The 23865-nt window shown below is 44.4% G+C and overlaps 1 protein-coding gene across 1 annotated transcript in view; it reads right to left on the reverse strand.

The window, feature by feature from the left end:
- LOC140729502 (serine/threonine-protein phosphatase 2B catalytic subunit gamma isoform-like) overlaps positions 1 to 23865 on the reverse strand; it is a 44755-nt gene that overhangs the window by 19742 nt on the left and 1148 nt on the right. The window contains exons 2-7 of the mRNA XM_073049339.1: positions 18085 to 18282; positions 17228 to 17352; positions 14236 to 14347; positions 10586 to 10731; positions 9254 to 9393; positions 2724 to 2801 (exon numbers count right to left, since the gene is read on the reverse strand). Of these exons, the coding sequence (XP_072905440.1) occupies positions 2724 to 2801; positions 9254 to 9393; positions 10586 to 10731; positions 14236 to 14347; positions 17228 to 17352; positions 18085 to 18282 (799 nt within the window). The remainder of the gene's footprint in view (positions 1 to 2723; positions 2802 to 9253; positions 9394 to 10585; positions 10732 to 14235; positions 14348 to 17227; positions 17353 to 18084; positions 18283 to 23865) is intronic.

Genomic DNA, 23865 nt, shown 5'->3' on the forward strand with positions numbered 1-23865 from the left:
AGGTTAATACATGCTTTTAAAATAACCTGAATCAGCACAGGGAGCAAGAGCGGTTTGTGGATGGTAACAGGTAATTGGCTGCAAGATTGAGACTAAAAGGGAACAGACAGTAACAGTCACTACATGACGTGCATGAAAAATTATTGCAAACATTACCCACCCTGAAAATCACCTTTTCCAAAAACTCCCTTCTGGAAAGCTCTTAAAATAAAAACTTCACACCATTTTTAAAGTTTCTTCCTGCAGGCAGTTAATCTGATTAACCATTTCATTTAGTCCCTGACATAAAATTGCCTCCTTCACTGGACAAAGAATTCTGCAGTGAGCAGTGATCTCCTTGATGCACCATCAATAACTCGGAGACAGGAAGTGAACGATAGGCTTTTATTAACAGAAAAAGGGAGCACGACATCTCGGAGACTGAGGGAGGAGCAGTGCCCCAATTGCCTTTATACAGGGGTCTGTGGGAGGAGCCACAGGAGCAGTCAGCAGAGGGGCGTGCCCAGACAGGTATATGTAGTTCACCACACTCCTACAATGGAATCTTCCAGTCAACAAAGCGCCAGCGAACGATTCCTCGAGTGGCATCTTCCAGATAGTCAAACATTTCAGCTTTTCTATGTCTTCTACTTGTTCTTTTTATCTCAGTTTTGTTTTTGAAACTGCAGGAGCCTGTGACTTACAGTCTGTAGTTCAATCGAGTAAGCTAGTGCTCTGCTGTCACTGAGAAAACTCCAGGAGAGAAATGTGAGCACAAGCTACCATTAGGAGAAGCTCAGAGATGAGACAAGGGGCCGTGATCAACTATATTTTTCTCCAATTAAAGCATTGAGGAAGATTGAACCATCGAGGCAAATGCAGAGAAGAGCGAGCGGTTCTCAGAGAGGCTGCTGGTTCGAGTTGGTGCCCTCGGAGGGGCTGCTGGTTCGAGTTGCTGCCCTCGGAGAGGCTGCTGGGATCAAGTTACTACCCTCGAAGAGGCCAACGGGTTCAAATCACTGCCTTCAGAGAGGTTGCTGGTTTGTGTCGGTGCCCTCTGAGGGGCCACTGCCCTTGGAGGGGCCGCTGGTTCATGTCATTCCCCACTGAGGGACCGCTGGTTCAAGTTGCTGCCCTCTGGGGGGCCACTGGTTCATGTCACTCCCCTCTGAAGGGCCACTGGTTCACGTCACTGCCCTTGGAGGAGTTGCTAAGTCCTGATGCTCTTGAAGATGTTATCAAAATTCTAAGATTTATGAACTAACAGTAGTTCATATCGGCTTCTTTCAGTTCTATGCTTGTCTTGTGTTCTTGCCCATTCTTCCTTGTTGCCGACCTGCAGGCTGGGGGTTTGGGGTTTGATGTTCTTGCTGTTGTTTCTCCATTGGGTGATCTGTTAGTTTGTGTGTGAGGTAGGGGGTTGGGATCTGTGAGCTTTGTTTCTTTTTCTTTTTGTGTGGTGGGGGGAGGATTGATGCCTTTCTTTCAACTACTTCCAAGGTTTTCTGTGTTTTCTGTATTTTCTGGCTGCCTGAAGACAAGTCCCAGAGTTGCTTTGATAGTAAAATGAACGCTTGAATTAAAGAACAAGAAGTGACCCTTGCTCTGGAACGATTGGGGAAGGGACTGCAAGCAGGAGGTGAGCTACATCAATTCATTGGGTAGCCAGTGGAGCAAAAGATTAATGTGCTATCCAAAAGTTGGCACTCCCAACAATGTAGCTGAACACTCCTGACTGAACATGTTTAACAATGAAAGAGTTGCATTGAGTGCCACTTGCTGGGGGAACTAGGAACAGCATTCTTCGAGAGGACAGGAATATAAAAGCAAAGATCCAATGCTGAGGCTTAGTCAGGCACTTACTGGAGTTTAGGAGGATGAAGGGGAACCTCATTGAAACCTATACAATATTGAAAGGTCTAGGTAGAGTAGTTTTAGGCCCCTTATCTAAGAAGGAAAGTGCAAGCATTAGAGAGGGTCCAGAGGAGGTTCATGAGAATTATTTTCAGAATGAAAGGGTTAACATATGAGAAGCATTTGATGGCTCTGGGTCTGTACTCATTGGAACTTGAAAAGAATGAGGGAAATCTCATTGAAACCTATCTGATATTGAAAGGCCTGGATAGAGGGTGGAGAGGATATTTCCCATAGTAAGTGAGTCTAGGACCAGAGGGCACAGCCTCAGAATAGAGGGATGTTCCTTTAGAATGAAGATGAGAAGGAATTTTGTTAGCCAGAGGTGATGAATCTGTGGAATTCAACGGTGCAGACGGTTGTGGAGGCCAAGTCATTGGGTATAATTAAGTGGAGGTTCTAGATTGGTAAGGGTGTCAAAGGTTACAGGGAGAAAGCAGGAAGATAGGGTTGAGAGGGGAAATAACTCTACTCCTATTTTTTATGGTTTTATGGTCTGTTTGCAATGCAGAAGCTTTCATTCTTCATCTAAAGTTGTAACAGGTAGAGGCGTGCAGATCACTTATACAGTGGCTGGAAAGCCCCCACCTTTCCTGCCTACCCTGACTGGGCAGGTAGAGAAGAGAAAAGGGAACTCTCATGGGCTCTCTTTGGACTAATCCTTGCTCCCTGAAGATCACCGCACACTTGATATTGGAGGGGAGGAGGGATGAGGCAAATTCCCAACCTAACAGTCAGATCTTGCTTCTTGGCACCATGGACAGCAAATACAGGCAAGAAATAAATAAAACATACAAACTCCTACCTTATACAGAGAAAGCATGGCTTACCCGGAGTCCTGAGCCTCATGCGCACGGATCACTGCTAACAAGTTGTTGTGTTGCAAAAACTTGCAAACAGCGGCGTAACTGCGAAGGAGATACAAGTGGTGTCAGGGCACAAGGACAGAGGGCAAGTAGTGTCAGGGCACGACGACAGAGGGCAAATAGTGTCAGGGCACGAGGACAGAGGGCAAGTGGTGTCAGGGCACAAGGCCAAAGGGCAGACCTGCCATCTCTAATCCCTGTAGAGGACAAGTCCTGCCGGCCCTAAAACCTGCAGAGGACAAGATATGTTGTCCCTTATCCTCGATGAGGACACATCTTGAATGACACAGATATCTGGACTTCATCCGAACATACAGTTCTGTGCAAATAACTTAGGCACATACATATAGCTAGGATGCCTAAGACTGTTGCACAGTAGTGCAGCAATTTTATGTATTGTACAGTACTGCTGCCACAAGAAAAATAAATTTCATGATATATGTGAGTGATGATAAACGCAATTCTGATACGGGTCTCTATTGTGGACTGAGAGTGGGAAGGGGACAGGGAGAGGGGGCTCATAGTTGAGAAAAGGAGAAGAGAGAGCAGAGGGAGTGGGAAGCACCAGAGAGATATTCTGTAATGATCAATAAACCATTTGTTTGGAATGAAATTACCTTACTTGGTGTCTAGGGCTGAGTGTATCTGCACCTGCGCCACCCCTTGCCCCTGGTACTCCTTCTCTGCCACCTCTCACCATTCCCAACATCCTTTGCTCCCATTAGATTTACAAAACTCGCTCTCCACTCCAGGTTCACAAATACAATACTGTGGAAAAGTCTTTGACACCCTGGCCATACATAGAGCGCGTGCATGAGACTTTTGCACAGTATTGTGTATTCTGACAACAGCTGGGACAGCAATACTGTTTGGGCTTGTTAGTTGTGAACGTGACAGGTAGGGTGGGCAAGGAATAAGTCAGCTCAGCAAAACAGCAACAGTCTGCTGTATAATGTTACCAAGGCTCAACACGGCAGTTTGGTGCTGACAAAATGTAACCCCAGCCCCAGCCCCTTTCTAATCAAAGACCATAAGGTAGCAGCGGCTATCTCAGTTTAACTGTATCTTGTTTCTTCTCCCACAAGAAGATTTAAGAAATCCACAGATTAAACACAAGGGATTCTGCAGATGCTGGAAATCTTGAGCATCACACACAAAATGCTGGAAGAACTCAGCAGGTCAGACAGCATCTATGGAAATGAATACGCAGTCGACATTTTGGGCTGAGACCATTCATCAGGGCCGGAAAGGAAGAGGGAAGAAGCCAAAAAAAGGTGGGGAGGGGAAGGTGAAGGGTATTAGCTGCAACATCGACTGTTCATTCATTTCCATAGCTGCTGCCGACCTGCTGAGTTCCTCTTGTGTGTGTGTTGCAGGTGACAGCTGAGACCAGGTGAGCAGGAAGGTGAGTGGGTGGTGGAAGGGGTTTGAAGTAACAAGCTGGGAAGTGATAGGTGGATGAGGAAGAAGGAATTTGATAGGAGAGGACAGTGGACCATGGAAGAAAAGGAAGGAGGATGGGAACCAGAGTGAGGTGGTGGGCAGGTAAGAGGGGAACCAGAACAGAGAATGGAAAAGAAAGAAGGAAGGAGGGAGAGGACATTACAGGAAGTTGGAGAAATTATTGCTCACGCCATCAGGTTGGAGAGTGTGGAAGACAAGCTTTTCAGCATGAGAAACCATGAGAAAGAAGCAGAATTAAGCCATTTAGCCCATCGAGTCTGCTCCATCATTACATCATGGTTGATCCAATTAACACAGAACATAGAATAGTACAGCACAGTACAGGCCCTTCGGCCCACAGTGTTGTGCTGACCTTTAAACCCTGCTTCCCATATATCCCCCCACCTTAAATTCCTCCATATACCTGTCTAGTAGTTTCTTAAATTTCACTAGTGTATCTGCCTCCACCACTGACTCAGGCATTCCACGCACCAACCACTCTCTGAGTAAAAAACCTTCCTCTAATATCCCCCTTGAACTTCCCTCCCCTTACCTTAAAGCCATGTCCTCTTGTACTGAGCAGTGGTGCCCTGGGGAAGAGGCACTGGCTGTCCACTCTACCAATGCCTCTTAATATCTTGTACCCGTCTATCATGTCTCCTCTCATCCTCCTTCTATCCAAAGAGTAAGCCCTAGCTCCCTTAATCTCTGATCATAATGCATACTCTCTAAACCAGGTGGCATCCTGGTAAACACGAGGAAATCTGCAGATGCTGGAAATTCAAACAACAACACACACAAAATGCTGGTAGAACGCAGCAGGCTAGGCAGCATCTATAGGGAGAAGCGCTGTCGATGTTTCGGGCCATTCCAGAATCTAGTAGTTCTTGAAAGATCATTACTAATGCCTCCACAAATCTCTTCAGCCAGAACCCTGGGGTATACATCTTCTGGTCCAGGTGACTTATCTACCTTCAGACCTGTCAGTTTCCCAAGAAACTTCTCTCTAGCTATGGTAACTTCACATACTTCATGACCCCTGAACTTCCTCCACACTGCTAGCATCTTCCACAATGAAGACTGATGCAAAGTACTTATTCAGTTCATCTGCAATTTCAATGACCCCCACTACTCTCTCTCCAGTATCGTGTTCCAGTGGTCCATTACCCACTCTCGCCTCTCTTTTACACAGTATGTATCTGAAGAAACTTTTGGTATCTTCTTTAATATTATTGGCTAGCTTTTGACTACTCTGCCTTCTGTTGTTTTAAAAGCTTCCCAATCCTCTAACTTCCCACTAATTTTTGCTCTATTATATGCACTCCCTTTGGCTTTTATGTTGGCTTTGACTTCTCTTGTTGGCCACGGTTGTGTCAACTTTCCTTTAGAAGACTTATTCCTCTTTAGGATTCCTGTGCCTTCTGAACTACTTCCAGAAATTCTAGCCATTCTGCTGTCAGCCCTGCCAATATTCTTTACCAATCAGTTCTGGCCAACTCCTCTCTCATGCCTCTGTAATTCCCTTTACTTCACTATAATACTGATACATCTGACTAGCTTCTCAAATTTCAGGGTGAATTCAATCATATTGTGATCACTTTCCCCAAAGGGTTCTTTTACCTTAAGCTCTCTAATTAATTTTTGTTCATTGCACAACACCCAATCAAAAGAGCTGATCCCCTAGTGGGCTCAACCACGAGCTGCTCTAAAAAGCCATCTCATAGGCAATCTGGAAATTCCCCCTCCTGGAATCCTGCAACAGCCTGATTTTTCCAATCTACCTACATATTGAAGTCGCCCATGATTATTGTAACATTGCCCTTTTGGCATGCATTTTTTTAATCTCCTGTTGTAATTTTTAGGCTACATCCTTACAACTGATTGAGTGTCTGTATACAACTCCCATCAGTGGCTTTTTACCCTTGCAGTTCCTTAGCTCTATCCACAATGATTCAACACCTTCCCACCCTATGACACCTCTTTCTAATGGTTTGATTCCATTTTTTACCGACAGCAATGCTACCCCCTCTGCCTTCCTGCCTGTCCTTTCGATACAATGTGTATCCCTGGACATTAAGCTTGCAGGTATAATCTTTCAGCCGTGATTCAGCGATGCCTACAACATCATACATTCCAGTCTGTAACTGTGCTGCACGGTCACTTGCCTTATTCCGTATTCTGTATGCGTTCAAATATAACACCTGCGGCCCTTTATTCACCCTTTTCAATTTTGCCACCTTATGTTGCAACTCATCCTGTTAACTGCAAATTTGTCCTATCAGCAGGTTCTCCTCACTACACATTCATCTTCAACACTATTATCTGCCTTTCCTACAATACTTCTTGCACTGAAATATATGTAGCTTAGGAAACTGGTAAAACCATGCTCAACCTTTTGATTCCTAATTTTGTCTGAGGTATTACCAACATCTGCCTTCACAACCTCTCCATTAATTGTTCTGGCACTCTGTTTCTCATCCCCCGCAACTCTAGTTTAAACCCCACCATGCAATGCTAACGAACCTTCCCACTAGGATATTAGTCCCCCTCCAGTTCGGGTGCAAACCAGCCCTTCTCTAAGGGTACCACCTTCCCTGGAAGAGAGCCCAATGATCTAAAAATCTGATACACACCCTCTTACACCAACTCCTTAGCCATGTATTAAACTGTATAATCTTCCTAGTTCTGGCCTCACTAGCACGTGAAATGGGTAGCAATCCTGAGATCACAACTCTGGAAGTCCTGCCCTTTAACTTAGCACCAACTTCTTGAACTCCTTATACAGGACCTCATCACTCATCCTACCCATGTCATTGGTATCCACATGGACTACAACTTCTGGCTGTTCACCCTCCCACTTAAGAATGCTGAGAACTCAATCTGAGATATCCCGGACCCTGGTACCCAGGAGGTAACATACTATCCAGCAAGCCCATTCTCACCCACAGAACCTCCAGTTCAATCCTGAACTAATGAACTTCCTTTCAGCACAGCATGCCTCTTCTCCCCCACCTCATTTCCAACTCACAGAGGCAGACTCAGTGCCAGAGCCCCAACCACTGTGACTTTCTTCTGTTAGGTTAACCCCCTGACAGTATCCAAAGTGATAGACCTGTTGTTGATGGAGATGGCCACAGGGGTACTCTGCACTGGCTCCTTAACCCCTTTCCCCTTCCTGACTGTCACCCAGTTTCCTGTGTCCTGCACCTTAGATGGAACTACCTCTCCACATGTCCTATCTATCACCTCTTCAGCCTCCGTAATGATCCTGAGTTCATCCAGTTACAGGTCCAACTGATGAATGTGGATTATTAGAAGATGGAGCTGGATGCACTTCTCGCAGTTGTAGTCATCAGGGACACTGGAGGCCTCCCTGCCTTCCCACATCCTGCAAGAGGAGCATCTCTACTGTCTAAGCTGAGTGGATATAAAGAAAGGAAGGAAAAAAAACTTAACCTTGAGCTTTTATTTCCTTTGCTTTCTCTGAATGAAGCCTCTCTTTGTGGAAGCCTTGAAGAGCTAAAGCCTCAAGATCACCATTCTGACTCTGTCCACCCAGACAATGGCCATTGCGACAATAGCTACTGCACTTTCCCTGCTTTCCTTTAATATGCTCTTGCCAATCAATCCCAGTATATGTGACAATAACAAAGTAACTCTAAATTCTTGTAGGAGGAGACTCCAGAACAAGTAGAACTATATCTAGAATGTCAAAGAGCAAGCTGGGAAGGAGCCTCAGAAGAGCTATCATAGAGTCATCCGGATATTTAAGGAAAAGAGCACAAAGGGAAAAGGACTAGAATATTGTGTGCAGCAGAATACCGAAGTTGGGGAATCTGGAAGCCAAGGACGATGATCAAGGTCCTTGGGTTGGAGTGTCTGAAAGTCGGCAGTCAGGAGGGCTGGAAACTGCCTGTCATGTGCAAGTTGAGTACTGTATATGAGAGAAAGAGAGAGAGACAAATACAGAAAAACCCAGAGGCAGAGAGACAGAGTGAGTGTGGGAGAGAGACAGAGAGTGTGAGTGGGAGAGTGGGAAGGACGAAAGGGTTTGTTTTGGTGTTGTTGTTGCTTATGTTATTCTGCTGAATATTGTGGGTGTGCTAACAGCATCAGAATGAGTGTCGACACTTGTGGGCTGCCCCTAACAAATCCTCTGTAACCCCATTTGCAACTGAATCCTTGACTTCTTCACTGGGACACCACAGTCAGTGAGCATTGGAAATAACATCTCCTCACTTTCAATCAACACTGGCGCACCTCAAGGATGCATGCTCTGCTCTCTCTTCACCCACTATTGTGCGGCTAGGCACAGTTCAAATGCCATCTATAAATTTGTGATGACACAACTACTGTTGCCAGAATTTCAGATGGTGAAGAGGAGGCGTACAGGAGCAAGACAGATCTGCAGTGGTGTTGCAGCAACAACCTTACATTCAAAGTCTGTAAGACCAGATTGTGGACTTTAGGAAGGGAAGTTGAAGGAGCACACACACCAGTCTTCATCGAGGGATCAGAAATGGAAAGAGTGAATAGTTTCAAGTTCCTGGGTGTCAGCATCTGAGAATCTATACTGGGCCCAACATAGCTATGCAATTACAAAGAAGACATGACAATGGCTATATTTCATTAAGAGTTTGAAATTTGCATGTCACCAAAGACATTTGCAAATTTCTACTATTGTCTTGTGGAGAGCATTCTAACTGGTTGCATCATCGTCTGGTACAAAGGTACCACTGCACAGGATTGGAAAAAGCTGCAGAAAGTTGCAAATTCAGCCAGCTCCATCATGGGCACTAGCCTCCCCAACATCCAGGAGACCTTCAAAAAGCGATGCCTCAAAAAGGCAGCATCCATCATTAAGGACCACCACCACCCAGAATAAGTACTCTTCTCATTGCTACCATCAGTGAGGAGGTACAGGAGCCTGAGGACACACACTCAATGTTTTAGGAACAGCCTTTTCCCCTTCTCTATCAGATTGGGAATAGATTAGCCCCTATAAGAGCAAGATCTGCCTTTCTTGTCCCCTCTGTCTCATTGACACAGACCTGAAGAAGTAGGAGCAGCCTCGAGCAGTATTATGACTGAAGTGATCTGGTTTCTTCTCGCTGCCATAGTCCTCAGCTGGGTCCGACCACAGCAGATCACACATGGGACCAAAGGCTGGTGGCTCCTTAAACCTGTCTAACTAAAAGATGAGATGCAGCATTAGAAGAAAATGTGCTTGCAATGATTGAGTGTAGTTTCCAATATCAATGCCTCACCAGCAATGAAGCTATTATTTGACATACAGTCTCTGTGCCAGTGTGGAAGCATACACACAATCTCATATATTGGGGTTCAAGAGATGTGAGAAGTAGTGGCCAATTGCCGAGAGGTGAATGCTGTGGATAATTGTGGAAACAGAGGAGGACTGGAGAATGGGATGATGGGATGGGCATGAAGCTTGCGATCCATCACCAGTTAATTCACAAAATGGTGACAGGAATCCTCTGGTGATCTGAAGCCAAGGGAAGAGGGTGGGGGGTGGGGGGTGGGCAGATAAAGGAAATGCACTGCAGCCAGAACACAGTCAAAAAGATCCCGAGATCTTTACTTTGGGCCAATGGAGAGAGTTTGAATATATGGAGGAATATAAGGAACGCAAGGGACTCCATGTGCTTGGAGGAGATCTGCAGGCTTGATGGACAGCATAACTGTACCTCATAACATCCTTTAGAAGATGGAGTGTGATACATAAAAACATAAGAAATAGGAGCAGGAGTATGCCAACTGTCCCATTGAGCCTGCTCCATCACTCAATAAGATCATGGCTGATCTTTCCCCATAACCCTTAATTCCCCTACTATGCAAAAAGACACAGGGGAGTATAGGTACTCTTGGTGTGGCTGCACTCCTCTCCTAGCCCACTCCAGCCCCTACCATCTCCCCTCCCTACTCTAGAGTCAAAGACATAAGGGCTAGGGTTAGTAAACTGTGGACGTGCTTTCCACGCACGAGAAGCATGGCAACACTTGTGAGCATATCACAAACAATGACGCAAACAAACACATTTCATTATTTGTTTTGATGTAGATGTGGCAAATAAAAATTATTTTTATATCTTTAAATCTTTACCTGGTCTCTGTTTTCGCTCAGTTCATTCTCGTTCAGGCCCAAGTTCCACCCACCTCACTCTGTACCCAAAGGAACTCTCCCAGTTCTCCAGGTCTCCCCACGTGGGATCTCTGGCATACTGAGAAACCAAAAGTCGCTCAAAACTGACGGAGTGAACCTGCTCCCCCCAAAGTGGGATGGAACTGGTGACCAAGTTATACCGCTTCCCTCTGACCTACTCCTTTTGGACAAACTATCCCAACTTCACGAGCACTTGTACTTACTCTCCTAATGTCATCTAGACTGTGGATGTCGGGTGACAAGCCACCGTGCAGGCAAAGGAACTGGTGATTTACCAGTGCAGCCAGAGGCAGACAGTCGAAAGCAGCCATGCAGGCATTGTAGAAGTGGTCCGAGTACTTGATTTTACCTGGAATGAGGATACGATAATGTAAGCAACATTAACACACCCCATCTACAATCCTCACAACCGAGAGATAATCGAGATCTCTGAGAAACTGATGACTCAGTACCCAATCAGATTCAGGTTCATTATCACAGACATAGATTGTGAAATTTGTTGCTTTGAGGCAGCAATAGTGTTATGCATCATAAAACATACGATGTTACAATAAGAAATTATATACAGTCACATACAATAAATAAATGCAGGGCAAAAAGAGAGAAAAACAGTGAAGTAGTGTTCACAGGTTTATGGACTGTTCAGAAATCTAATGGCAGAGAGGAAACAGCTGTTCTTAAAACATTGCGTGTATCTTCAGGCTCCTGTATTTCCCTGGTATTTAATGGTAGTAATGGGAAAAGGGTACGCCTTGGATAATGGATGCTGCCTTTTTGAGGCATTGCCCAAGATGGAGCTGGCTGAGTTCACAGCTCTCTGCAGTTTTATTCCAATCCTGCGCAGTGGCCCCTCCATGCCAAATGGTGATGCAGCCAGTTAGAATTCACCCCACGGTATATCTGTAAACATTTGCTAGTTTTCAGTGACATATCAGATCTCCTCAAACACCTAATAAAGTACAGCCAGTGGCTGATCACTAGTTAAACTTTCAGACCTCACTTCACTGCCTCTCCCTTGCTGTCAGTGGAGTCTCATGGCTTTGCTAATCCCTTGAGTGAACTGTTTGTTATACATGGGCACTCTCCATCTCACAGGACTCCAGAGGCATCATCCAAGCACTTGGCTGAGCAAATTCAACAAATCTTCACTAATTCCCAAAATCAAACGATTAAAATTACACTTTTCTACGCTGGCTCTTCATTCTGCCTTGCTCCAGTTACCCCCACACTCAAACTCCACCGTACTGAAGCTCAAAACTACTTATTTGCATCCTGTTAGTCTGTGCTCACAGATTTACACTAGGTTGAATAAACTCTTAATTTTACAGCTCCCATCCTTTGGTTCATATTCCTTCATGACCTCTCAATCTCCTCCAGTCCAACAAACTCCTGAGATAATACAATCCTCTATTTCCAACCTCCGATAATCCTAGTTATTAAATAACCCACCGGTGGTGCTCATTCACCTGTTGTATCGAATTACTTCCATCTTTCTCTCTCTCCTACAGAAATTCAAGACAAACTATTGGTCATTTAAGGTGATTGGAGGAAAGTGAAGTAAGTTTTTTCCCCACACAGAGTAGTGGGTGTGTGGAATGCACTGCCCCTGGGTGGTGGCAGAGCCGGATACATTTGGTAAACTCTTGGATAGGGACATGGATGAAAGAAGTATGGAACAGTATGTGGGAGGAAAGAGCTAGATCGATCATGGAGTAGGTTAAAAAGTTGGCACAAAGTTGTGGGCTGCAATGTTTGATGTTTTATTTGTTCTGCTTCAAGGTCCCAGAGTTAAAATCTTTCTTATAATGCTCCTGCACAATGACCTGGGTTGTCTTTACTGCACTAAACAAGCTCCTTGAAACCAGCCCAGAAGAGTACATCTGGACAAGTTGTACACTGCTATCTTCAACAAAAACTCTTCATAATTGAGAAGGTATTAGTAAAACTGTATTACAATCCTTTTTATGCATTAGGGACACTGTGCTTAGCAAAGGAGATTCTTTTGATCTCAGTAACCCGTTTTCTACAGGGGAAACTAAAAATAGCAAATGAAAACTACTAACCTCCTATAAAAGCCCACCAGGGAACCTGGATTCATTCTGCATATATTTCACATCCCTCTTAGAACAAATACCCAATCAGGACCAGTGTGGTGGTATCCCACAGATATACACATCCACTCTGTTCCTGCAGCTCCACGCGTCATACAACGTAGAACAGCAAGGCTGTGCCAACCTGTTAACTTACTTTAAGATAAACCTAACCCAGAGATCCCCAACCTCAGGTCCACGGATCTTTCAGTTAATGGTAAAGCTCCATGGCATCTAAAAGATTAGGAACCCCTGATTTAACTCTTCCTTCCCACAGAGCCCTCCATTTTTCTTTCATCCATTTGCCTATTTAAAAATCTTTTACAAATGTCCCTACAGTATCTGCCTGTACCACCACCTCGGCAGTATATTTCACATGCCCACCATTCTCTGTGTAAAAAAACACCACCTCTGGCATCCCCTTCCTTTACTTCTTTCTAATCACCTCAAAATCTTGCCCCCTCATATTAGCCATTTCAGCTGTGGGGGGAAAACCTCCGGCTGTCCAATTGATCTATAAGCACAAGAGATTCAGTCCTGATGATGGGTCTCAGCCTAAAACATCGACTCTTTATTCCTCTCTGTAGATGCTGCCTGACCTGCTGAGTTTCTCCAGCATTTTATATATACTACTCTATATCTCTTATCACCTCGTACATCTCTATCAAGCTCTTCAGTTGCTTGGTTTCATATCTCAGCGGCTCCTGATCCAATCTTTGCTAGGCTATACAGTTCTGCTGGAGTAAGTGGGAAAAGAGGAAGTCTGCCATGGGCAGAAGATGCTTTGGGGCAAGGGAGGGGTCAATAAAGGGTGATCCGTGAGAAAATGAAGAAGGTGGGTAATTATGAATGTTGAATACATTTTCTAGGAGCTATGGTTAGCTAGAGGGTTCAGTATGTCTGGAAAGAGATTGTAACGTTTTCCCACCATAGAGCATTGTGTGCAGTTTGCTTTTAACAGAGGTCCTGACAGCGTAATATATGGTTATGTGAAACAATAGCTTTATTCATTGTGTTTATTTATTTATTTGTTTGTTTGTTTAGCGCTACCAGGTCCCATGCTGTAAGCTACAACCAGTCTACGACCACACGCATTTCTGTCAGGTTCTTTTCCTTCGTGCCACAGACAAATGATGACATTGAACAGAAGTTTGGATGGGGGGTAAGGAAGGCTATGGTCCAGGTGCAGATAGATGAAACGAGGTGGAAGACAAAGCTGACACAGACTAGATGGGCCAAGGAGCATGTTTCAGGGCTCCATGACCCTATGACAAATGGATTTGTATCCCAAGTCAATCACTGGACATTCCACGCCAGGACAACTGGACTCAAAAACAGTTATTTTCCCCAAGCTGTCAAGCTAATCAACATCTTCACCCATTAACCCACCCTACCCCCAACAATCACTACATACATATCACTTAGCGTCACTTTATGGATATACAATCGGTCTATGTATGTTACCAGATACTTGTACAGTGTGTTTTATAGGATTGCTTTTATATTTATATTTATTGTTTTTAGTGCATCTTTAATGCTTATTGTGTAATTTTAAGCTGCATCGGATCCGGAGTAACAATCATTTTGTTCTCCTTTTCACTTGTGTACTGAAGATTGACAATAAACAATCTTGAACCTTGAATAAAGGCTAGGTACAGGCCTGGCCTGGACAAGATTCAAAGTATATTTATTATCAAAGTATGTGAACCATATACAATCTTGAGTTTCACCTTCTTGCAGAAAGCCACATTAAATATACTCACATTCTTGCTTGAACGTGAAGTACTCAGTGAGGTGTCTACACTCGTGGTTTCCCCGGAGCAGGAACAGTGTGCTTGCATGGTGAATCTTCAGCACCCAGAGAAGCAGCACACACTACAGGAAAAACGAATCAGGCAGAAATATCTGAACGTGTGAGCACGGTGGAATACTGGTTTCAAGAGTGGAAGGTAAGAGTAACCAGGTAAACATGTTAACACATAGCTAGCTAAACAATGCCAACATGGGGGTGCTATCATCAGAAGTAACAGTGAGCAACAGACAGTGGGAGAGGACTAGTATAGTATCAGTAGAGAAATGAATAAAGGGAAATGGGGTGAAGGGATTACTGAGTGATAGCATGAGTAGTTAACATCAGTAGAAATACAATCAGTAACATGGGATGCTGGTGAAGAGGGTTACTGGGTGATCGTGACATTGAACTGGAATAGCAGCATGGAATGGTAGTGTAACGGTTAACACAATCGCTTTACAGTACCAATGATCACAAATCAGAGTTCCATGCCCACCAACAACTGTAAGGAGTTTGTACATTCTACCCATGACTGTGTGGGATTCCTCTGGGTGCTCCAGTTTCCTACCACACTCCAAAGACCTATGAGTTAGGGTTAGTAAGCTGTGTGCATGCTATTTTGGCACTGGAACTATGGCACAGGCAACGTATTTCATTGTATGTATCAATGTGCATGTGACAAATAAAGCTAATCATTAAAATAAAACATTCCCTCAATGTCAGCAAAACAAGAGCTGGCATTGACTCCAGAAGTGGGGGGGAGGGGGGGAAGAGCAGTGCACATGCTCCTGTCTACATCAATGGTACTGAGGTTGAGAGGGTAGACATTTTCAAGTTTTAATAGCCTGCGTTTAGTAAACCACATATATACCATTGTCAAGAAAGCTCATGAATTCCTCGATTCCTCTGGAGGCTAAAGAAGTTTGGCATGCCCTCTTTGACCCTCGCCAATTGTTATTGATGCACCACAGAAAGTGCCCTATTTGATGCCTCAGCAAGAGTAAAGTGAGAGAGATTAAAGGATGAGAGGATAACTCAATGACAGAGCAAGAGAGCTGGAAAAATTCCCACTCTGAGCACATCACCAATTCCCCTCTTAAAATTACCATTGAATTGAGGGGCAAAGTTATGATGGTGCTGAACGAGGACCCTTCTGCTTGCATCTTCGGAAGCAGCCCTATTTCTACCTTTGATATCTCTTTTTTGCCTTTTCAGGGTTCATTTGAAGACCTTGATCTGGAGTCACACTATGACTTTGGTTCTTTGCAGGAATGGGACCCACTCTCAAGGCCTCATGGCCAGCCACATTTTGATATCCATAGGATGCGGCCAGGAAGACCAGCGTGCATTCAGGGTGCTGGATTTTCGTGGCTCTAGAGACAGGCTAATTCTAGGCTGGTGCCACTGATTGAGGTGCCATGGGAGAACCCAAAACATCCAGAGCACTGGGTTAGCTGCCATGGGCTGTGTGTCCAGAGACCTGAGCCTTTCTGGGGCCAACTCTCTGCGCACAGAGCTCAGGAAAAGTGATGCAACAGACTTTTAACATCATAAATCAGCGAGTTGTTTGTTATGTCTACCCTCTCACTGTGAAACGGGGACACCTCTTTTTCCCTTATTAGGGAGAGAGAGAGCCTGTGGTATGTCCAATTACCAGGTGAATGAGTGGTCTTTAGGGCACTGCAAGTCTGTGTCTTTATTGGTGCTTTGCGGCATGCTTGAGTGCTGGTGGAGGATGCCGATGTTTTTTTGCTGGTGGGGGTGGGGGTCAATGCCTTGCTGCTTCATGTACGTGGAAGGGGGGAGCTGGGAGGGCTTTGGGGTTCTAACATTAAATTGTCATTCATTCTTTAGGGCACTCCTCTGTTTTCATGGATGTTTGCAAAGATGTTTGTATATATTTCTCTGACATTAAATGCATCTATTGAATCTACCTCCACAAGCTTCATGAAATGGTACATGACTATAGTGGTTCCAAAAACAATGGCTACTATCTTCTCCATGCCCTTTTTGTGCACAGGATTGCAAGTTCCAGATTTGTCCTGGTTGGCTTTGTTTTGGGGTTCACATCCACAGATCCCTCAAAGTTGCCATGGTTAAGAAGGCCTATGGTGTGTTGGCCTTTATTAGTGAGGGATTGGGTTCAAGAGCCACAAGGTGATGTTACAAATCTATTAAACACTAGTTAGACCACAGTTGGAATATTGTGTTCAGTTCTGGTCACCTCATTAAAGGAAGGATGTGGAAGCTTTAGGGAAGGTGAAGAGGAGATTTACTAGGATGCCACCTGGACTAGAGAACGTGTCTTATGAGGGTAGGTTCAGTAAGTTAGGACTTTTCTCTTTGGGGAGGAGGAGGATGAGAGATGATTTGATTGAATTGTACAAAATGGTGAGGCACAGATTAAGTGGACAGAAAAAGCTAATATGAGGGGGCATACTTTTAAGGTAACTGGAGAAAGCATAGAGGGGATGTCAGAGGTAGTTCTTTTCTTTACACAGAGTGGTAGGTGTGTAGAACATTCTGTCAGGGATGGTGATAGAGAGAGATATATTAGGGACATTAAAGAGATTTTTAAGACTCTGCCATGGACTGTCCCAAGCCTGGCAGCAAAAGGAGGAGGATTGGGCAAGGGGCTACTAACCCCATCCTAGAAAAACCCTGTACTACAGAAACACAATAGAGCTCCAAAGACCTCATCCCTGGGAGAGGAAGGATCGTTGCCTGGAAGACATGAAGTCATGTGGTGAAAGCAGAAGCTGCAGGGCTGATCAACCTTCAGCCCAGGACAGAGGACTTTGGCGAGCTGCTATTAGCAGCCTATGCCCCAGATGAAGTGGGACACATGGATGAAAGAAGAAAGGTGGGCTATGTGGGAAGGAAGGGTTAATTTGATCTTAGAGCAGGTTAAAACACTGGCACATAATGGGCTGAAGGGCCTGTACTGCATTGTAGTATCTCACCTCAATGCTGAAATAGCCCCGATCCACATAATCTCCAAGGAATAGATACTGTGTGTTGCTGGGTTCACCACCAATTTCAAACAGCTTCATCAAGTCAAAGAATTGACCATGAATGTCACCACAGACTGAAGGACAGAGAGAGAAGGGCAAGTCAGAGTTAGCACACAGACCCTAGGCCTGCTTGAGTATATAGACAGTCAAGGTTTCCTGCAGAGGAAAAGAGAGGAGTGAAGAAATGGGATATGGGAGGGGAGGGTAAAGTATGGAGGAGTGATATGTGCATAGTGAGAAGCTATCTGCCTGTAAAGGATGGATGGGGGATTGTGGGCATGCTATGTTGGTACTGGAAGTATGGTGATACTTACGGCTGCTCCCAGCACATCCTTGGACTGTGTCGGTTATTGACACAAACAACGCATTTCACTGTATATTCAATCTACAGTGACGAGGTGCAAGATGGTGTGGTGTGTCCAATAACGGCACGAGGTGATGAGATGGGAGGGATTTGAAGTGAGGTTATTTGATGAAGACGGGGTGGCGAGGTAAATGGCTGAGGAGATCAGTGCAACATGGTGAGGGCTGACAAAGACAGGAAGGCAGGGGGTTGGGGTGGGGGAGGTTGAGGAGGCAAAAAGCAGCAAGGTTCGCCATTGGCAAAGCAGGAGGGAAGAGGTGGGGGTTGGTGAGGCAGCAATATTTCTTACCTCCTGCTTTGTCAACCCACATGCCTTTGGACAGATCTTGGTAAAATAAGGCTAGTGAGGAGGAAAGCGGAGTGTAGTGAAGGTGGGGACGGAAAGCCGTGGGGTGAGGCACGAGGATGGTGAAGTATCAGGTTGGAGTTTGGCGTTGCGCACCTGTCACGGGTGCTTCCACTTCGATGAGAGTCCTCTCTTTCCGAAAGACCGCAGCTCCATCTTCAATGATCTTGATGGCAGCTTCTTCCTCTAGCCGCCCTTCTTTAATGAAGTGTGCCTTGAGAACCTCAAACCTGGGTTTATCCTCAAAGTAAATATCCTTCACGGTCAAGCGGTGAGCTGGTGGCAAGGGAACACCTGAAAGAGGGTCAGAGCAGACCTTTACCAGTGAGATAAGACATAGGAGCAGAATTAAACCAGTTGGTCCATTGACTCTGCACTGCCATTCCATCATGGCTGATTTATTTTCCCTCTCAAGCCCAGTCTCCTGCCTCTTCCTCGTAAACTTTGATGCCGTTACCAATTAAGATCATTTTACTCTGGACACTAGCCTAAGTTAGTTAGGCATGCAGTTTTACATTTATAATGGCAATCTATTTCCCAAGATTGTCTGAACACCTTTCAGACAACCAGCTGGGGGCAGCATAGCAGCAGAGCAGCTAGTGTTACACTTGACAGAGCCAGCAGTCAGGGTTGAATTCCTGCTGCTGTCTGTATGCTCTCCCCGTGACTGTGTAGGTTCCTCCAAGTGTTCCGGTTTCCTCCCACATTCCAAAAGCATACAGGTTATGGCTAGTAAGTTATGGGCATGCAATGTTGGTGTTAGAAGTGTGGTGACACTTACCAGCTGCCCCAACACATCCTCGGATTGTGTTGGCCATTGACACAAACGACACATTTCACTGTATGTTTTGATGCACATGCGATAAATAAAGTTAATCTTTAATCTTTACTTTGGAATATAGATACTGTCAAGTTCTAGAAAACTGAGCAGACAAGCAATCATGTGATAATAGCCATTGGCGCAGCACAGGGATGTGTGCTTAGCCCACTGCTCTACTCTCCCTATAACCAAGACTGTGTGGCTAGCCATTGCTCAAAGGCCATCTATAAATATGTTGATGCTGGCAGAATCTCAGATGGTGATGAAAGGGCATACAGAAGCGAGATATACCAGCTAGTTAAACAGTGTCACAGCAATAAGTCTGTATTCAACCTCAGTAACACCGAAGAGGTGATGGTGGACTTCAGAAAGAGTAAGACGAGGGAACACACACCAATGCTTATAGAGGGATCAGAAGTGTTGGGGCATCGCTCTGCTGCTGGACAGTGAAAGGCCTGTCGCTGTGCCCAGAGAATGTTAACCAGGTTTTCCGTGTTTTGCATATGGACTTGGACTACAGACTTTTTTTTCAGTCTTATAGTTATTTTAATATTCTGTATTTTTCACCTGATCTTTCTCATTTTTTTGTGTGTGGAGAAGGGGGATTTGAGGGTCGATCTGCCTGTTCCATTTTTGTTCATTGTTTTGTGCGGAGAGGAGGGATTTGGGGGCTGATAGTCCTGCCACCGTTCTTTTCTTTCTGGGTTTTGTGGCAATATGAGGTTGTATACTTTGCTAACAAAAGGACCTTTGAAGAGGAGAGAGTGAGTCAAGTTCCCATCATATTGATGCAGCTATAAATATTTCATTAGGAATTTGAGGAGATTTTGTATGTCACCTAAAACATTGAAGAATTTCTATAGATGTACCATACAGAGTATTCTGACTGGCTGCATCACTGTCTGGGGGACTGCGGCACAGAGTCAAAGTAAGCTGCGGAGTACTGTAAAATTAGTCAGCTCCATCATGGGTACAAGCCTCTGTAGTATCCAAGACATCTTCAAGGAGTGGTGCCTCAAAAATGCAGCATCCATAATTAAGGACCATCAGGAAGGAGGTACAGGAACCAGAAGAGGCACATTCAGTGATTCAGGAACAGCTTCTTCTCTGCCAACTGATTTCTGGATGGACATTGAACCCATGGACACTACTAGTTCACTACATTTTTTATTTCTTTTTGCACTACTTATTTATTTTAGCTTTTGATATACATATATATGCTTACTGTAATTCACAGTTCTTTTAAAATATTATCATGTATTGCATTGTACTGCTGCTGCAAAGATAACAAATTTCACGACATATAACAGTGATATTAAACCTGAATCTGATAAGCTTGTGATTGTGTCTGGTGGTTCAATGCGACTAGGATACTGATGAGATCTACTCAGTGCTCTTTTCGGGTGCTTTAGGCTCCTCTGTGAGACAGGAGACAACATCTTGTTTCAGCGTGTCACTGAAGAGCCGGAAAATCAACATTGAGTTTATCATCCTATGTATGCATTGGTGCAATGAAAGACTTACTTGCATCAGCACCACAGATAACAAGCATCAGATACACAACATTCATAAGAAAAACTCAAATGAAACATAAACACAAGGGATTCTGCAAATCAGCAATACACACAAAATGGAGGAACTCTGCAAATCAAACAACAGAATAAACAGAAATTTATTATGCCACACACACAAGATGCTGGAGGAACTCAGCAGACCAGGCAACATCTATGGAAAAAAGTACAGTCGATGTTTCGGGGCAAGATCGAGTCCAGCTGAAGTATGTGTTGCTTGGATTTCCAGCATCCGCAGATTTTCTCTTCTTTGATGTTTATTGATGAAGAGCCTCAGTGCAAAACATGTTTATTCTTTTCCACAGAAGCTGCCTAACTTGCTGAATTCCTCCAGCACTTAGCGTGTGTTAAACGTATGTAAATTACAATATTTTACTAATATTTAAGGGAAGCCTGAGAGGGAACTTCTTCTCTCAGAGAGTTTTGCATGTGTGAAATGAGCTGAGACAGTGAGAAGCCAAATTTAAGTAAACACCTATCAATGAAACAGCCCAAAGATTTGGGAGTGATTTTAGAATTTAACAAAGAATGATCAAGAAATGGATAAGGAGGAAGAATAAGTGTGAGAGCAAACTAGCAAGGTCAAGAAATAACCTCTGTAAAGCTATCAGATAGATCAATAGATAGATAGATATTTTATTGATCCCAAAGGAAATTACAGTGTCACAGTAGCATTATAAGTACACAGATATACAAATACTAGGAGATGATGAGAGACAGACCCAGTCCAGTCTTCAGCTGTGACAGGGCTTACATACTATAACAGGTTACAAAATGAAGTCAGGCAGCATCTCCAACTACAGCGCATCCCTTCCTGATGAGCTTAACACATTCTATGTAGTGGACCTGAAACTGCAGTCACCATCATGAATGTCAGATAAGCCTCCCAGAGTGTGAACCTGTGAAAAACATCAGGCCTGGATGGTTTCCCTGGCCATGTCCTTAGATCCTGTGTGGATCACCTGACAGGGGTAGTTTAATCTGTCCTTGCTTCAGGCTGAGGTTCCTTCCTGCTTTAAGACCACTATCACCCTAGATACTTGATGCACCATCAATAACTCTCTGAGACGTGAGGCGAGATATCGGCTTTTATGGACTGGAAGAAAGAACAAGCAGCAATTGACCACCATGCTACATCCTGGAGACTGAGGCAGGGCTCAGGCCCCAATCGCCTTTATACCGGGGTCTGTGGGAGGAGCCACAGGAGCAGTCAGTGGGGGTCGTGTCCAGGCGGGTATATGTAGTTCACCACAATACTGTGTCTTAATAACCACTGCCCAGTAGCTCCAACATGCATTTGGAGGCTGGTCATGGTAGACATAAACTCCTGCCTTCCAGACAACCTCGTCTCACCTACAGGAGCACACCATATCCCTGGCTCTACATTCATCTCTGGAGCATCTGGTTAGTACAGACAGCTACATCAGACAATTGCTTATTGGCTACAGCTCCACCTGCAATACCATAATTCCAAGCAAACTCATCACCAAACTCCAACCCTGAAAGCCAATGTTTCGGAGGAAAGTGTAAGTGTGTTTTTTTTACAGGGAGTGGTGGGTGTGTGGAGTGCAGTGCCAGGGGTGGTGGTAGAGGGAGATACATTAGGAACATTTAAGAGATCACATAGATGAAAGAAAAATCGGAGGGCTATGTGGGAGGGAGGGAGGGAGGGAGGGGTTAGATTGATTTTAGAGTAGGCTAAAAAGTCGGCACAACATTGTATGTCGAATGTCCTCTACTTACTGTGCTATACTGTTCTGTATTTTACGTGGCTCTTTAAATTCTCACCAGTTTAGTTAGTAGTGAGACTGAACAGTGAACTTTGGGTTGGAATAAAAGACAGTCACTTCAAGGACACAATCATCGTAAAGATTTTCCTTGAAGTGCCCCTTCGATGCAGACTATTTTGTTAAGTTCTCTGCTGTTCTTTCAGAGTGTGTGGGCACTAAGTAGGGAACATTGATTATCTTGACCGTGCTGAAGAGTTCATACATACAGTTATTATCAGCTATCCTCTCAAATTCCCACACATCATCGATTCTACAGGTCATGAGATTTTTGTTGAACCTTGACTATCGATTATCGAAAGGCCTAGACAGATTGGACGTGGAGAGGATGTTTCCTTTAGTGGGTGAGTTTAGGACCAGAGGGCACAGACTCAGAATAGAGGAACGTCTCTTTAGAACAGATGAAAAGGAATTTCTTTAGTCAAAGGGTGGTTAATTTGTGGAATTCATTGCCACAGATGGCTGTGAAGGTCAAGTCATTGGGTATATTTAAAGCAGAGGTTGATAGGTTCTTGATTAGTCAGGGCATCGAAGAATACAGAAGGCGGCAGGTTGAGAGGGATAATAAATCAACCGTGATTAAATGGCGGAGGACAAAATGGGCTGAATGGCCTAATTCTGCCCCAATGCCCTTTGGACTTATAGCGCCTGTAGAGCTATTTTCAAATCAAAGACCCTTTGTGTTTGGCCTCCTGAATCTCCTGGTCCTTCCTCTCTAAAAGAATCCTGTTTTTGTAGAGGTCCAGTCTCTTCACCATCCCGAACATGATGACCCTCAGGAGTGCAGGCAATTACGAGGGAGCTAGATAAGGTAAATGGTCACAATCGTTCTTCCCAGGGCAAACTAGAGGACATAGGGAATGGTTTAAAGGGAACATAAGGAGCAGATTTTTCACAGAGGGAGTGGTGATATTGATCAGTTTTGTCACATATGTATCGAAACATACAGTGAAATACACATTTTACATCTTAAGTGTCCATTTGCTCGGAAAATGACAGTGTGTGAATCAGGAACATTGCTATGCTATACCTATCCATTCATCTCCTCCCTCATCTCCACTCAGGGCCCAAAGGGTCCTTCCAGATGAGGCAACACTTCACCTGCCAATCTGTTAGGGTTGTATATTGTATCAGATGCTCCCAATACAACCTGGTGAGATCCATCATAAGTTGAGCACCTCCGTTCCATCCACCAAAAGTGAAATTTCCTTTTGGCTGAACATTTTAATTCCTATTCTGACATGTTGATCCATAGCCTCCTCTTTTGTCACGATAAGGTAACTCTCAGGGTGGAGGAAGAACACCTTATATGAGATCTCATTATTATCATTTTGATGTTGACTCTGACAAGGTCTTCTTCCGTGCATTTTATCAGAGGGAAGATTCCACTAGATTTGGCTTTCAGGACTTCCTTGCTATTCCCTCCCTGGCAGAGTAGTCCGATGGTATTGAAGTCACCCAGGAGAATCGGTATATTTCCCTCTAAGGAGTCGACCAGATTTTCTGAAAGCTGATGAAGAACTCTTCAGTCCCATACGGGCTCATGACCATAAGGCATTTATTCTTTTTCTTAGCCCATCAACAGCAAATCACCTGAGTCCTCTGTCCTAGGGCAGTCTTTCAAATTGCCCTAAGCTGTAGCCCACCTTTGAAAATCCTTCCTTTCCCAGGGTGAGGACTTTGGAGCTTCTGTTGGCAT

The sequence above is a fragment of the Hemitrygon akajei genome, chromosome 1 (genome assembly GCF_048418815.1).
Source record: "Hemitrygon akajei chromosome 1, sHemAka1.3, whole genome shotgun sequence".
Taxonomy (NCBI): domain Eukaryota; kingdom Metazoa; phylum Chordata; class Chondrichthyes; order Myliobatiformes; family Dasyatidae; genus Hemitrygon; species Hemitrygon akajei.